This window comes from Rhinolophus hipposideros (assembly GCF_964194185.1).
Source record: "Rhinolophus hipposideros genome assembly, chromosome: 3".
Lineage (NCBI taxonomy): Eukaryota > Metazoa > Chordata > Mammalia > Chiroptera > Rhinolophidae > Rhinolophus > Rhinolophus hipposideros.
This window is the reverse complement of record NC_138049.1, coordinates 77,755,011-77,770,772: the sequence shown is the minus strand read 5'-3', so window position 1 is coordinate 77,770,772 and position 15,762 is coordinate 77,755,011. Positions and strand designations below refer to the sequence as shown.

At 30.6% G+C, this 15,762-nt stretch overlaps 1 protein-coding gene across 6 annotated transcripts in view; it reads left to right on the top strand.

Moving 5' to 3' along the window:
• ADGRB3 (adhesion G protein-coupled receptor B3) overlaps positions 1-15,762 on the top strand; it is a 679,308-nt gene that overhangs the window by 259,265 nt on the left and 404,281 nt on the right. For all 6 annotated transcript variants that reach the window (XM_081037440.1, XM_081037439.1, XM_081037435.1 and 3 more), the window contains 2 exons: positions 8,020-8,130; positions 13,793-13,954. In XM_081037440.1, the coding sequence (XP_080893566.1) occupies positions 8,020-8,130; positions 13,793-13,954 (273 nt within the window). The remainder of the gene's footprint in view (positions 1-8,019; positions 8,131-13,792; positions 13,955-15,762) is intronic.

The window sequence follows — 15,762 nt, the reverse complement described above, 5'->3', positions numbered from 1 at the left end:
GTAAAATCTTATTTGTCCACTTGAGAAAGAATATTATTCAAATCTTATAGTGTAAAAGTTTTATTGTTCTGCAAAACTTGTTAGAGCTCACAATAAAGCATCTTATTTTACCACTCGTGCTTATGTGCTAAATTAAATTCTGATAAAGGTCAACAAGAAAAGACATTCAATTACTAGGTTACCATGGGAAGTAAAATTCATTTATTATTTATGTGTTTCTACATTTACTTTCCTCATCACCAACAAATAATATATTTTTCAAATAAACCATTACTGATAGTTTATAAAAACTTAATAGTTCTCTCAAAAGGTATGTCAAAAATACAAGTGGATAATATGTAAGAAATATTAACAAATAATTTCTACATGATTACATGCATTGATGATTTCTTACATAGAACAATATATCCAATTTATTAAAATTTCTCTGAAGACAGAAAATAAGCATAAAAATGATGATTTAAGCATTTATACCCCAAATTTCCTGGAATCATTCCAGATAAGATGTTTTATTATATAATTTTCTAATACATGTTTAAGGAGATCTTTTTTAAAAAACTATCATTATATGTAAATATTTCAAAATTCCTATTGGAATAAAGAGAAATTAAAATATAGCATCATTGTTTAAGAGTATATACACTAAATATGTTTAATAATCACTTCTACAAAATATTTTGTATTCCATAATTTAACAATTTAATTGAAATATCCTGAACATTTTAAATTTTTCTATAAACATACTAACATTATGTCCTTTGACTATTCTATGATTTGTACATTTTTTGAAGTGGCATAAAACTACCTATCTAATTGAAATAGTTATGACCAACTATCAAACAAAATAATTTCTGTGGGATTGTTTTGAAAGGTAAGATTCTGTTTTGTTATTGTAAGAAATAGCATCTTGGTCCCTATAACCAAGTGTATTTCATGTGTACTTTGGAGAGCTTAGTTTCAAGCCTAGGAATAGGGGCATGATTAAAATGAAATTACAAATATTTTTTTACCATAAGATGTACCAATCTATTCAATATTAAGAAAACATTAAGATTTCAATATTAAGAAAAGTAAATAAGGCTGCATGTAATTTTGAAACAACCTTTTTTTTAATTAAAGTTTATTGGGTGACACTTGTTAGTAAAGCTACATATATTTCAGGTGTAATTCTGTATTATATCATCTATAAATCACATTGTGTGTTCACCACCCAGAGTCAGTTATCCTTCCATCACCGTATATTCGATCCCCTTTACTCTCATCTACCACTCCTCTACTCTCTGATAACCACTAAACTATTGTCTGTGCCTATGAGTTTTTGTTTCTTATTTGTTTGTCTTGTGTTCTTTTGTTGTTTTTGGTTTATATACTACATATCAGTGAAATCATATGGTTCTCTGCTTTTTCTGTCTGACTTATTTCGCTTAGCATTATAATCTCAAGATCTATCCATGTTGTCACAAATGGTCCTGTTTCATTTTTTCTTACCACCAAATAGTATTCCATTGTGTATATATACCACAACTTCTTTATCCATTCATCTATCAAAGGACATTTTGGTTATTTCAACATCTTGGCCACCGTCAATAAAGCTGCAATGAGCACTGGAGCACACTTGTCTTTATGGATAAATGTTTTCAGATTTTTGGTGTAGATATACAGGAGAGAGATTGCTGGGTCATATGGTAATTCTATTCATAATTTTTTAAGGAATCTCCACACTGCTTTCCATTTCAGCTGCACCAATCTGCATTCCCACCAACAGTGTATGAGGGTTCCTTTTTCTCCACAATCTCTCCAATACTTGTTACTATTTGTCTTTTGATGATAGCCATTCTAACTGGGGTGAGGTGATAGCTCATTGTGGTTTTATTTGCATTTCTCTGATGATTAGTGATGTTGAACATTTTTTCATATGTCTATTTGCCATTTGTATGTCCTCTTTGGAGAAATGTATCTTCAGATCCTCTGCCCATTTTTCAATTGGATTGTTTGTTTTTGTGTTGTTGAGTTGTATGAGTTCCTTGTATATTTTGGATATTAGCCCCTTCTCGGAGGCACTGTTTGCAAAACTCTTCTCCCATTCAGTTGGTTGACTGTTTATTTTGTTGATGGTTTCTTTTTCTCTGCAGAAGATTTTAAGTTTGATATAGTCCAATTCATTTATTTTAGCTTTTACTTCCCTTATCTTTGAGCTCAAATTTATAAAATGCTCTTTGAACCCAAGGTCCATAAGTTTAATACCTATGTTTTCTTCTACGCAGTTTATTGTTTCAGGTCTTATGCTTAAGTCTTTGATCCATTTTGAATTAGTTTTGGTACATGGTGACAGCAGTCCAGTTTCATTCTTTTGCATGTGGCTTTCCAATTCTGCTAGCACCATTTATTGAAGAGGCTGTCTTTTCTCCACTGTAATACAATTCTAATATATCTTAATATTCTAATATATCTTAATATGTCTTTATTTTATTTTAAATATCTCTTCATATTAATTTTTAATTGTCTCAAAATTTATTTAAGTATTTCCTATTATTTCTTAACTTTTTTTTATAAAACTCTTATTCTTGAGTTCTTTGGAAGTTGTCTTTTAACTGCTTATCTGCTCCTGTTTGGTTCTCTGGGAAAATAAAATTAGTAAATATGTAATCAACAGTAAAAAGTACCTTTTAACCAATGTCCTTCAGAATTTCAACTAATGATGTCTAATTTTAAATTCTGTGTTTCTAATAGTTCATGCCAGTTTTAAAAATATCTTTAATAACACAGTCTCCCATCTTATCCCCTGTAAGTAAGCTCTATCTTTTGATATATCACATGGCTATATAAGCACTCAACAAATAATTGGTGAGTGAAAGAACACAATTTTTAAGTCTGATCACATTTAAAAAATATATATTTTTTTAAATCTCAAAAAACAGAAGGATATTAATGACTGATGATCTGGCTGCTCTTCAGTATTTAAATATCCCCCAGCAATATTGTGCACAAACAAAAATTGCATGCAAAATAATTGTGCCAAGTCTATTTCCAATATGTATAAAAATAAATGAACACATTCAATAGCTTATACTCCTGACTAAATATGAACCTAGAATGTATTAAATATAATAATCCTATTTCAGAAAATATTTGGTTGCTTCTTAACAGAATTTGTTTACATCACCATAAGTCAGCCAATGAAAGAATATTTCTGCCAGCAAGTTATGCATTTAATACTCTTACTTGTTACGGTAGGACAAATGGAATGTCACTTCACATGTCCAGTTGCATGGTTTAAAAAATGTATTTTCTCTTTGGAGACATATTATCAAGTCATTATTGTGAAGGGTAATATATTATTTAGGAAATTATTAATAATATAAAAATGGCTCTTAAGTATGGTTTAATATTTTGGTAAATATATAAATTTTCATATTCTAGAATATCAGACCATGTTTACTGAATTTCCTTGGGCTATTGACCTTGTGAGTATCAGAGACTATTTATTTTTTATCTTTATAACTTTGATACCTCACACATTAAGTAATTAATAAATGTGTGTTAACAAAATTAAGCTTTGTTTTAGGACATTAAACTTTGTTTTAGGGTGGTGAGGATAAAGTTCTAAGTAAGGTAATATTTCAATAATAACCTGAATATATTTATGGATGATAAACCTTGTTGACAGAAAAAATGTTCAGCATCATAGTCATATGTAAATAGTTTTTAAGACTTCACTAAGAATTTTATTCTTTTTTCCATCAAACTGTTCAAGTAAGTTAAAGAAATGGTTCTAGATATCTAGAAACTTGCATTCGGAAAAAGTGATTCTCAACATGAAACTTATTTATATAATAAATAAATGTTGAACCCTAACTATGTGCAAAGCAGGAAGTGATTTCAAAACCCCTCAGTCATACTTGCTTCTCATCGATGTTTATAAGCTAGTGGGAGGAATAATACAATCTAATAGTTGAAATAAAAGTCCATTATTGATATAAAGCTAAATAGAAGTTAAGGAAGGCAGAAGATGATTATGATTGCTTGATTAGGAAATAGTTCATGAATGTGGTGCTATTTGGAGTTGAACTTGAAAAGGGTATTTATTGTAGGCATGGCTAGAAGAGCTGGTATTTCAGGTGAAGAAAAATGAGAGAAAGGATGAAGTGGTTTGACTATTTCCATGAAAAATTGTAGGGCACTTTGGCCATAGAATGAAAGTAAGACATAACCTTGAGAGTTTGTTGAGAAGCAATAATAGCTTTGTCTACGATGGTTCTGCAGAAATGCAAAGGAAAGTTAGCTAACAATGCAAAGTTATTATTTACATTGCAAGATAGATTGAAGTCATAATTGATATCAACTAATCTGATGTTCTGGTTGTCTATACATTAAAAAATAAATACTTGGTAAAATAACAAATGGATATGTCTTTTAACTTTTTGATGACTTCAATTTCACATTATTTTAACTCTTGATTTCCAGACAAAAACTTCATAACTGACAATTGACTATCAAGTGTCAGTTTCCAGGTCTGTTTGTTTCTTAATGATCTACTTCTATATTCCTGGATTGGGGAAGAAAAGATATAAAACTATACTCAAAGCAATACATTTTCAAAACCTTTCTTTCATGTAGTTTTAATTGTATCCTACTTCCAGAGACTGCTTTTTTTCAAGAAGCACAGTGAAAGAGTCTATGAGAAAATGTACCTGAACATGGAAGTCATGTCCAATCATTTGAGTTTTATGCATGACGGCAGTTATTTAACCACCACTTAACTGATATCATCAACATAAAGATATAGGCAATAACCCTGTACTTTCATAAGCCATGTATCATATGTACATGCACAATATTATGCTGTACATTATTTCATTTGATTTCATAACTTGCTATTCATTGCTTTCACAAAAACAGATCATCTTTTATTTGGCTATGCCATGTTTCTTGTGTAACTAATGTAGTATATTATCTTTGCCAACTCAGAATCATTTGAATATGAATCAACAATCCATGATGAACTGATGAACTTATGCTAAAGGTTTATCTCAACTCACATTCACCACATAAGAAAATAATTTTAAAAATATAATAGCTTGTGATATTTATTTTTTGTGTTTTCTTTTTTTGAAGGTTTGGATGATCTAATTGGCGTTTACTTTCATTAGAGGTGAAAAATATAATATCATCTTGAAAGAGAACACAAATATTTTTATAATATCCCATTGAGAGATATGGATGGAACTATAATATCTGTTGTTAAATCTTACCATTAATAACAATCCTGAAACAAACCTTTTTTTTTTTTTTTTAAACACTTGGCACATAAACATTGCCAAAAATCTCACTTGGCTATCACTTGGCTTGATAATGGTTCACATGAGTCACTTACAAATTCAGATTGTTTTAGGTCTGAAACAATAGGTCTGGAACATTCAGAAAATACCACCATAGTGTTGTTTTTGCATTTGAGAAAAAGCAATAGGTGTTAACATGTTTTCTATCTTAATGGAGAATTTAGTTATATCAAGGGCTTATATTAGTTTTCACTTCTTTCAAAGTACTTTTGTAGGTAAATTATATTGACAATAATAATCAAAAAATTGATTTTAAAGTTTGATTAGGTAAAAAAATATGTGAACAAGTCCACAGATGATTGAAGAATTTCTTCTTAAATCTGTGACCCCGTGATAAGGTATCAGTACTAATGCTCATAAAACAGATAAGTGATGGTAAGTAGAAGTGACTACACTAAGATTATTGAAATTCAATTTGTATTATAGATGTTTGAGAGATTTAAATCACATTCCAGCTAATGACATGAAGTAGTTCACTGAAACACTAATGCCTGTTTTTAAAAATAAGTTCTTCACTTGTGTTTAAATTTCAGAAATCATTAGAAATTGAATATGACACTTTAAATTATCTCAGCAGTGTCCACCAATAGACTCAGACCACTAAATTTCAGGATCGTAGCCCATATACAAATAAACTATTTTTTCCTTAGAAAACAGATTGCAGACTATTGTGCTGCCACTGAGCTGAAGAATTCTCTTCTACTAGAAGAGGTAATGAAGTTAATTACTAAAGAGTTAAGAAGTTATGGGCATAAAATAATTTATTTTAATATATTTTGCCTTCCCAGTGTCCAAAACTACCTTAGTATGAACATCAGATCCCAAACTTAACTTACGTAAACATAAGCTTTGACTTAAATGCCCTAAGTGATAGACACACACATACACACACAACACATGTCCACAGTTTAAATGATAAATTCTAGAGACATGAGGTAAAGCATACTGTTAATAAAGATTACTACTAAACTTCTTTTGCTATTTCAGATCCAGAAAAAGAAATTAATTGTATATTATATTTCAAAATATTGGATAGTGCATGAGTCTAGATAGAAACATTTTAAGTGGTAAATTTTCAAAATTATTAAATGATATGTGGTTAGATACTTCTTATTAGCATAATGAAACATGGTATAGGTAGCAAAGGTTGTATGTATATAGGAATGGAATGAAAGGATGTTGGCAGTATTGGAAAATAGTGATGGATTTTACAAGATTAAAACCAACTGGCATTTTATGAAAATTTTCATTTTCTGCCTGGATTTTATCTAAATAAAACAAAACAAAAACAAACATACATTTAGATTTCTCAAATTTCTTATGATATGTTCCCTTGGGAAGAAAATCTGGAAAGAATATCTGACAAATCAGTCTGTCAGGTATCATACTTTAATATCTATGTGGGGGTTTGCCAGAATGGACAAAAATGAGTGCTAGTCTTTTCTCCTTGCAGAAAAGACAAGAGTTGGTAGAATTAGTGCTTGCAAAATACACTATTTAATTGTAAAAATAAGTTGTACTATTTTAACAGAAAGTTACTTAAAGATAGTAGAAAAGGCAAAACATTAAGCGAGTGAAATTATCCATTTCTAAATTTTGACATTAGTAGTTCTGGCAATTTATCTGCACATCATTAGAACATCTTTTACCCAATCATCTTTGTCGTGTAATAAAGTCCTGGTCTTAAGGGCTTAACAATTTTCTTGATGTGACAGAAAGCACAATGATTTCCTGTCCCTCGGAAAATCTCTTCACCTGCATACCCACCTACACTCCTATGAGCAGGAACTAATAACTTTTCCATACATTAGGCTTTGATTTTATTAAAATTGTTTTATAGTAACAGTGCAATAAGTATGGAACCCTTGCAGAATTCTAAGCATATTAATTTTCAAAAGTATATTACATGGAATCTACTCTTTTGTTCAACTTATTTTTGCTCTCCTCCATTTGCCTCTGTGTTACGTCCAGATTTTTTCACCTTTCCTAGGAAGTATACCTTTAAAGGACTGAATGACAGAAACCTGGAGTCATTCCCATTTTTCAACATAACTTTTAAAAGAATACACACTCTCTTACATGAGGTTAGAAAAAAGATGCAGAATCATTTGGGGACAAGGCAGGAGAGAATAAGAATTATTTCAACCACTATTTTCTATGGGCTTTTGAGGACACCAAGTGCGACCTCATCTTTGGAAAAATAGTCCATTAAGTGAATGTTTGCCTCCGGAAAGCTAGTTTACAGGATTACTCATTCCTCAAAAAAAGTGCTGAAAAGCTTGTGAGAGTGATTACTATTCAGCAAAGCAGCAGCTGTTACGCAGTCAGGATTCTATCTCTGAAAAACAACAGTTAACACTGTGGTTGTATTTTTTCTAACGTATTGCTTCAAAACATTATCAGAAAAGAGTACACAATTTCTGTTAATTACGGTGACTTAAAACCTGATGTGTCATTTCATTGACTGTTATTATTGTTTCTTGAAACCTTGTTCTTGTTTATAGATTTTTTTTTAATTTGAGTTTAGAAATATTCCAAGCAGATCAGCCTAGCAAGTTTAGAATTGTGAATTTAATCAGTAACTTCTAGTTATGTGTAGGAACATATTGCATGAGACAGTAATGTAATTTGTGACAAATGTCTACACACAAGCTTTCATATACCTTTATTCTGTCTTTAGAATTTGGAATGATGGGAGATCATACAATTAAAAGTCAGCGACCTCGATCTGTTCATGAAAAAAGTGTCCCTCAGGAACAAGCTGATGCTGCTAAATTTATGGCACAAACTGGTAATACGTTAGTTACATTTTTCTATTTATTGTTGTTAATTTAATGAAACCACTGCATGTTTTCATAATCTTTTGCTGCACATTTGTCAGTTTTTGGAGCTGATATTTTTTTTTTGAACCATTTTTTTGTCACCAGTTAAAGTCCATAAATGAAGTAGCTGTGAATTGAAAAGTGCACAGAAAATGTGTAAGATTTATTTTGCTTTCAGTATGGGACATTTAGGATTTACATATTATTATTTAATTATGTTGATTAATACTTAAATTGTATCATTAAACTTTTGAGAAAGTCAACAAAGTTATTTATTTCATCAATAATCATTATTGGAGATTTAAGAATTAGAATTTTAAATAGTACTTTGGATGATTTAATTTAACAGTATTTAATATGTTGAATATTTTTTCAAAAGTCATACGTCACATAAATATTAATTGATTGTTAAAATATATAGAAATATTAGAAACAATTTTTTTTAGAATTTAATATTTTTGATTTGTAAAGAGGGTTTTGTCATATAAGCTAAATAATAAAAAGGTGACAGTCTTATTTGGTAATACATGCCAAGTAATTAAATATCAACAAAAATGACTTTCTAGTTTATAAAATTTTTAATTCTAAATTAATTATTTTTAAAAATCCTCCCTTCAATACAAATAAATACATTCATATTTTGGCTCATCATACTAAATGGGCTATAATTTCATCATGATACATTACATGTGGTAAATTCTTAAATGAAAACATGTTTAAGTTTTGTTGTGAACATTTTCAGCTGTCACTTTTATTTTAGAAACTTGGAAATTAACAGTTTTATGTTTTTATGAAGTTTTATAAATTTCAATCTAAATGATCTGTTTTACCATTTATATAGAAATTTCTAGTACATGACCAGTCTTTTGACAAGACATTCAGAATGATTTTGATGAAATGCCCTTGAAGAATGAATATTTCCTTTAGTTCATATGTTCTAGGATAATATTTGTTCAGAAAAATAGATTTGAATCTGCAACTAAAAATGCAAATTCTTAGTGAATTGTGCTGTTGGTAATGGGTGAGTAGTAGATTTTAATACATTAGTTGCAAGTAGGTCAAATAATTCTCATAACAGGAAGGATGTTTGGAATAAATTCTACAATAAGGACATCTGTTTTAGCGTTTTTATGTATGTGCTACAGCCAAATCCAGAAATGAAGAAAACTTGTCCATCTGGATTTTGGTGCAGACATTAGTTTACTGACATGCCTTCAAATTGGGGTCACTTAGGAGTGAAAGAGTAAACCATGGTTTTGAATTTCCAATATTGTGGTAAAATTAGCTTATCTTAATGTTATGTAAGCTTGCATCTTACATAAATTCACTTTTTGGACTTGCCCTTGACATATACCAAGAAAATTCAGTTTTCATGAAAATGCTATTCGCATATTCAAATCACAAAGAACATTATGTTATCTAGGTGAGAAATTGCTAATTTCTGTTTTCATTTATTCATTCGTTTCCAGGCATTGTTTTGTATCTAATATATAATAATACATCATTTGGTAAAAATCGATGACACACTTATTAAGTAGATTTATGGGGAGCTTTAAATTCATTTCCCCATATTGTAACCATCACTCAGGAAAAGCAATGAACTTCAAAATTACAGTTTGAAGATATTTAATGGATGCTCAAACTGATGAATAATAAATATTTATTATATAATTTTAAACCAAGGATAGTATAGGCAAATATAAATTCATGTCTAATACTTGTTTGAAATTTAAATTACTATGCTACTGATAAAAGACTGGAAAACTGCATTACTTTAAATAGTTTTTTAAATACATAAAAACCGTTTGACACTAGGTAATTATAAAAATAAAAATAGAGTTGTTTTTTTTTTTTTTTTTTTTTTACCTTAAATGTTTTCTGAGATTCTACATTCTTTGGGTGTTAAGTTAGTTATTCTGAATAAATACAGCTAAGTGTCACACAAAATTTTACAAAAATTAAGTTTTATTTATAAAACTTTTCTGTCTTCCAAACCAATAAATGCTTGTTATATAAAAACAATGATAACATTGCTAACATTCATTTGAGAATAAATAATAATGCAAAATTATTATTTTTATTATTATTATTTAGAGGTAAAATTAAATAATAAAAGGTATTATAATGTTGTTTTTATATTAGTCTTAAGGAAAAACAAAACAAAAGCAATCAAAATTTATAATTTAAGAGTTGCTTCTCAAAATGAGTAACCTGGCTTCTCAATCAGTAAACCCTGTATTTAAAAAACAAAGTTAATATAAAGTTTATAAAATGACTGGAAAAGTTTTTTTGTTGTTGTTTTTTCTGTTTTGTTTTTTAAGAGTAACATCTGGTAAAGTAGCATTACTTTATTAAAATAACTTCGTCATTTTGGTCAGTCCAATAATTGATATAAGCTAGTTTGAACAAAAATGGGCAATGCTCCAATAGCCTAGTACACAACTTGTATTTATGGTCAAGGGAAATAAAATGAAGTGACAAGATACAGATATCTAATAAAAATATAAATGCCACTAAGATGGCTTCAGACAAACTTATTTAGAAAAATCATCTTTCATTCCAGTAGGGAAAAAAAAGCCTACATTAGGAATATATAGTACGTTTCTAAAACAGAAAATACAAAAGTGTGTTTCTAATTTCATGATTTTAACATACTAGCAAAATCTTATATTAATGTTTTGTTTATAATTTAAAATGTCCTGTCATACATTATCTCATTTAATCTTCACAAGTAATATTTTGAGGTAGAGGTATTACTCATTTTATTGAGCAGTTCAGAGAAGTAGAGTGATTTTTCTCAGTCACTAAGCTAATATTCAGTAGCTTTCCATCAAACACAGGTCTTCTGACTTTCATTGCAGTGCTTTTCCAGCTTCCTTTCATCTTTTTGTGTCAGGTGAAGAGCCTCAATAGTGCCTTAGATACAGAAGTTTAATAGATACAATGTTTAGATACAATGTTTAATATGTATTCTCAGTTGAAAGTTAAGGAACCAGATTAGTTTTTGCTACCTCCAAAGACACATACACTAAAAAACGGAATACTTTGTATTATACTTTATTATTTTAATGTTAGTGAGTTTTTAAAAAATATACCTTTCTTATAAAATGTATTAGCTACTTCTCATAATGACTCACTGTGCTTGACTAGTCTTCACACCTTTTGGAAGGAGGAAGTGACAGCTTGGAAATCATAATTATTCAGTGGAAATGTCATTTGAAAATATAGCAGATGAGATATAGCAAGGTCACTTGTGTAGTAGGTAGGCCAGTATTTGAGGGGCAAAATTTGATTTATAATTTGAAAGCCGATATTTTGTTCATCTATTTATTTTGTTTTTGATCAACAAAATTAACCATCAGTTTCAGGGAGTGAAGAAGGTCAATTCTGAGCACCAAGCAATCTCTCATGATCCAGGCATAACTGCTTAGCCTGTTCAAAATCATTATAGTAACATATATTCAGAAGCAACACAAATTTTTACATTTTTGCACAGAATACATTTAAAATTAGATCTTGATGATTCATTGCTAAGTTTAATTAAACTATTTTTTCTGCTGTTTTAACAACGCAAGGGTAAGAGAAGGACTGCTTTTGTGGAAAAATGTAACATTTTATTCATAATCGATATATTTTACTTACTATAGAATTTTATTTACTATAGAATTCACATTGTTCAAGATTGTCTGGCTTTTAATTAATAACATGCAACCATAACAGTTCTACTTAACTTAATCTCATCACAAACACAGGTTGAAATATCAAAAGAAAAATTTGCATTATATTGTCCCTAACTTTAAGCTTCATTTTTTCATTGATAAATATATATGTGCATATATACATATATGTGTGGATATTTTTTAATGATCATAATATTATTGGGTTTATAGAATGATTTTAATCTTGATAGAGTATTCTTTAATGTAAAAGAACAAATTATGAGGTATGGCTTTAAATATTATTCAAATGGTCATCTAATAACTTTTTAATGAATTATATATAAATTGGTGAAGACGAAAAATACTGAAATAACCAAGGGTGATCTATACAGACAGTATTTCCAGGACACACATGATCACTACACTGAAAAAAAGCCCTGTTTAATGTAACATATGATCCCAGTTACCCCTATCTGTAGCCTTATGATATATATCCAGTTATAAATACAATAAAATCTATGCCTCTGGGTAAATAATGCAGACCAATGTAAGAGCAAATACTTTATAATGGTGCTACCCAACGTGTGGTCTGCAGAGCTGTATTTGTCTGTAACTAGTTGTTATGGGCCCTCCAAGAGATTAAAAGTTTACAATAGTTGAATGTAATTTCAACTACTTTATTAAGCACATGTTTTATTTCAGCCAACACTTTTCTTTTTCTTGAACAAAAATTCTCAGCGAAGAAATCAGCAAATTGAGTTACATTCTGGCCCAGTGTCCGTCTGTCCTGAAGGACCAGTCTGTGGACCTGCTGCCTTCAATAGTACTGCGAGTAATCTCTACGTCATTTCACCACCTTTCAAAAAGTATGGACAAATGCATGATCATATTCTGTTCTTTGGATTCTATTCCAGAAGCAAATTCAAGCGGAATCTATAATATACAAGTTGCTCCTTGATTTGTATCATTAGTGATACAAAGTTTCCAGAAACATTCACTTGTAAACATTTTCAACAACTAAATGATTAATTTAAATAGTTTCTGCAAATGAGTAAATGACCCAATTTTGTAATTGGGAAAAAGCAACTACACGTTTTCAAATCAGTGTTAAAAATATCTCCTGAACATAATGCCAGAATAGAATTAGAAGCCTGTTGCAATGGTCGTAGAAATTATTCACTTTAGTCTCCTTGGGACATGATTTAACATAATGATACAAATTATATAGAAACAATAGACATTGTTTCAGTGCTTTTTAGGGCCCTATTTCAAAGTACAATTTAGCTCCATATTAAAGTAGTAGAAACCATAGAGGAATTTTCTTTCATTTCAAGTAGAAATCACTTTTTTTATTCTAGATCATGTGGAAAATTTGTGGTAGAAGGTTTTCAATAAACTATCACAAAATAAATAGTTGTCATAGGGTGAAAAAGTAGGAATTGCACTAGGAATAAATTATAAATAAGTGTCAATGTTCAGCACATTAAAAATTAGATACGCCCAAACTGCCAGGGTTCCACCTCATCCAACATTAGAAAGGAAGTTATACAATAAAGAATTAGGGAAGAATACATCATTATTTTCCTGTTCACCAAAGCCAGAGTAAGTTACCAATACATTTTGCTTCCTCTTCCATCAAAGTGCAAAGCCTGAAGAGAATCACTTCAACAATCATTCCTGTTCAAAAATGCTGATGGGCCCCGTCAGAGTATCCGTGGTCCAGTGAAATTGGTGAAGTATAGTTTTGCTAACAAGGTTGTAGCAAACCTGGACCTTGTATTATCATGATATGCATAATATGTATCTCCCTTTGCATTTCTTTTTCTCTGCGATGTTTTCTTGTACCTTTTGATGTACTGTCACATTTTTACATTTAAATTGTTCTTGCATGTCCTGATGTCAGTTTGGTATGATGCTTACTAGCTGACTAGTCAAGACAGTATTTCATGTTTATTTGTTGTTTTGCACACAGGTGAATCTGGTGTGGAAGAGTGGTCCCAGTGGAGCACATGCTCAGTTACTTGTGGTCAAGGGTCGCAGGTGCGAACCAGAACTTGTGTATCACCTTACGGGACACACTGCAGCGGCCCATTAAGAGAATCAAGGGTTTGCAATAACACTGCCCTCTGTCCAGGTAGTGTTAGCAGCAACTACAACTGTGGATGTTATTGAATTGTGTCATGCTACGCATTTGGAACGATTGATTTGTTATTTTCATATGAACTGGGTATAGGCATTTTAATTAGAGCGGATAAGTGTGATTCTTATTCAACTGTGAAACTATATTTTGTAATGTGATTATTTCCGCTTTCAGAGCAGTCAAGAAATTACGTAAGTGACTCCCTTATCCTAACAACTCTAAGCTTGAAATTTCTAATAGTGTTTAAAGTTCAATATTTTTTCTTGTGTTAGAGGGTGAAAATGTCCAGTTGAATGTTTGAAGAACAATGTAATTTTCCAGCACACTAGAAATATGATCTCTACCCATTGTAGAGTTTCATTTAGTTGTTAAGGCAGTCAGCTATTTCCCTACCACTTATTTGACCCTTTTAAGGAAAATCATGACCCTGACCAAAGGACTATCTATTTATTTCATTCAAGTGACTGCTCTCATCAGTGCTATCCACTGCTTTGTAAACTTAAAGTCATTAATGGAAAAAACCACATATATATACATATATACGTGTATATATATATATATATATATATATATGTATATATATATATATATATATATATATGTATACATATATGTATCTATCTATCTATATATATATACAAATATATATAGATACATATATATCTGTGTGTATATATAATTTTGTGTGCTAAATGGAGCACAACACAGCTTGCCCACTTAGGGTCAGATTTTCCACATTATAATACTGTTTTGTTCTCATTTGATGCATGCATGCATATTACAGGTGTTTTTCCCTCTTCAAACTGTTGCCTTTCATGTAAAAATAACTACTGAGAAGAATCTGGACTTTCTTTAATAAGTCCAAAGCAGATAATATTGTGAATCTCCAGATTTATATTTTGTTCAGCCATTTCCTGGATGGATGATATTGACCACTGCATTTGCATTTTCAGCCTTTCCAGAAGCCTCCAGAAGGAGGTGGGCATAAAGAAAGGGACAGGCCCTGCAGAAACCTTTTATTTGCTAAACTGTGGCTTAGAAGTTTTCTGCTGAGTTTCATTTCCAGAGATGGCTGATTCTGCAGTTGCTAAAAGCAAGAGCAGAAAGTGGGTGGCCTGGGGGAAGCTCAGGGATATTCCCAATTTCCCAGCAGAATGGGCAAGGGCAACCCATAAAAAGACAGTCTGGAGGAGTTGGTGTTTAATGGGTACAGAGTTTCTGATTTGCAGGATGAAAAAATTCTGGAGATCTGTTTACAACAGTGTGAATATACTTAACATTACTAAATTGTACACTTAAAAATAGTTCAGATGGTAAATTTTACATTATGTATTTTTTATCACAATAAAAGAATTTGGAAGAAACAAAAGGTAAAGGAAGTGGTGGGCAGAACATGGAGGAGGAAAGATGCAATGAGGTGGAGATCCCTTTATAACAGATGTGGGAGATACAGTAGATGAAGTTAGGATTAAAAGCTAAACAGTGACAAAAGCTGTAAGGCAGAGAAGACAGAATAAATAATGTCCACTGAAAAACAGAAAAAAAAAATCAATGAGAGTCAGGGGGAATTAGACTAGATGAGAAAAAAAAAACACACATCAAGTAGAAAATAAAAAGATTCAGAGGGAAAAAATAAGTTGGTCATGGAAAGGGGAAGACAATGAAAAAAGATGACAAAAACATGGGCCCTAATGCAAACAGATTCTAGGAACACTAGGTGAGAGAAGGGCGATGAGGAGCAATAAGGAGCTGGGGTTTTTAAGAATTATCATTTCTAAATTTTGTAGGTCAGACATCTTTAT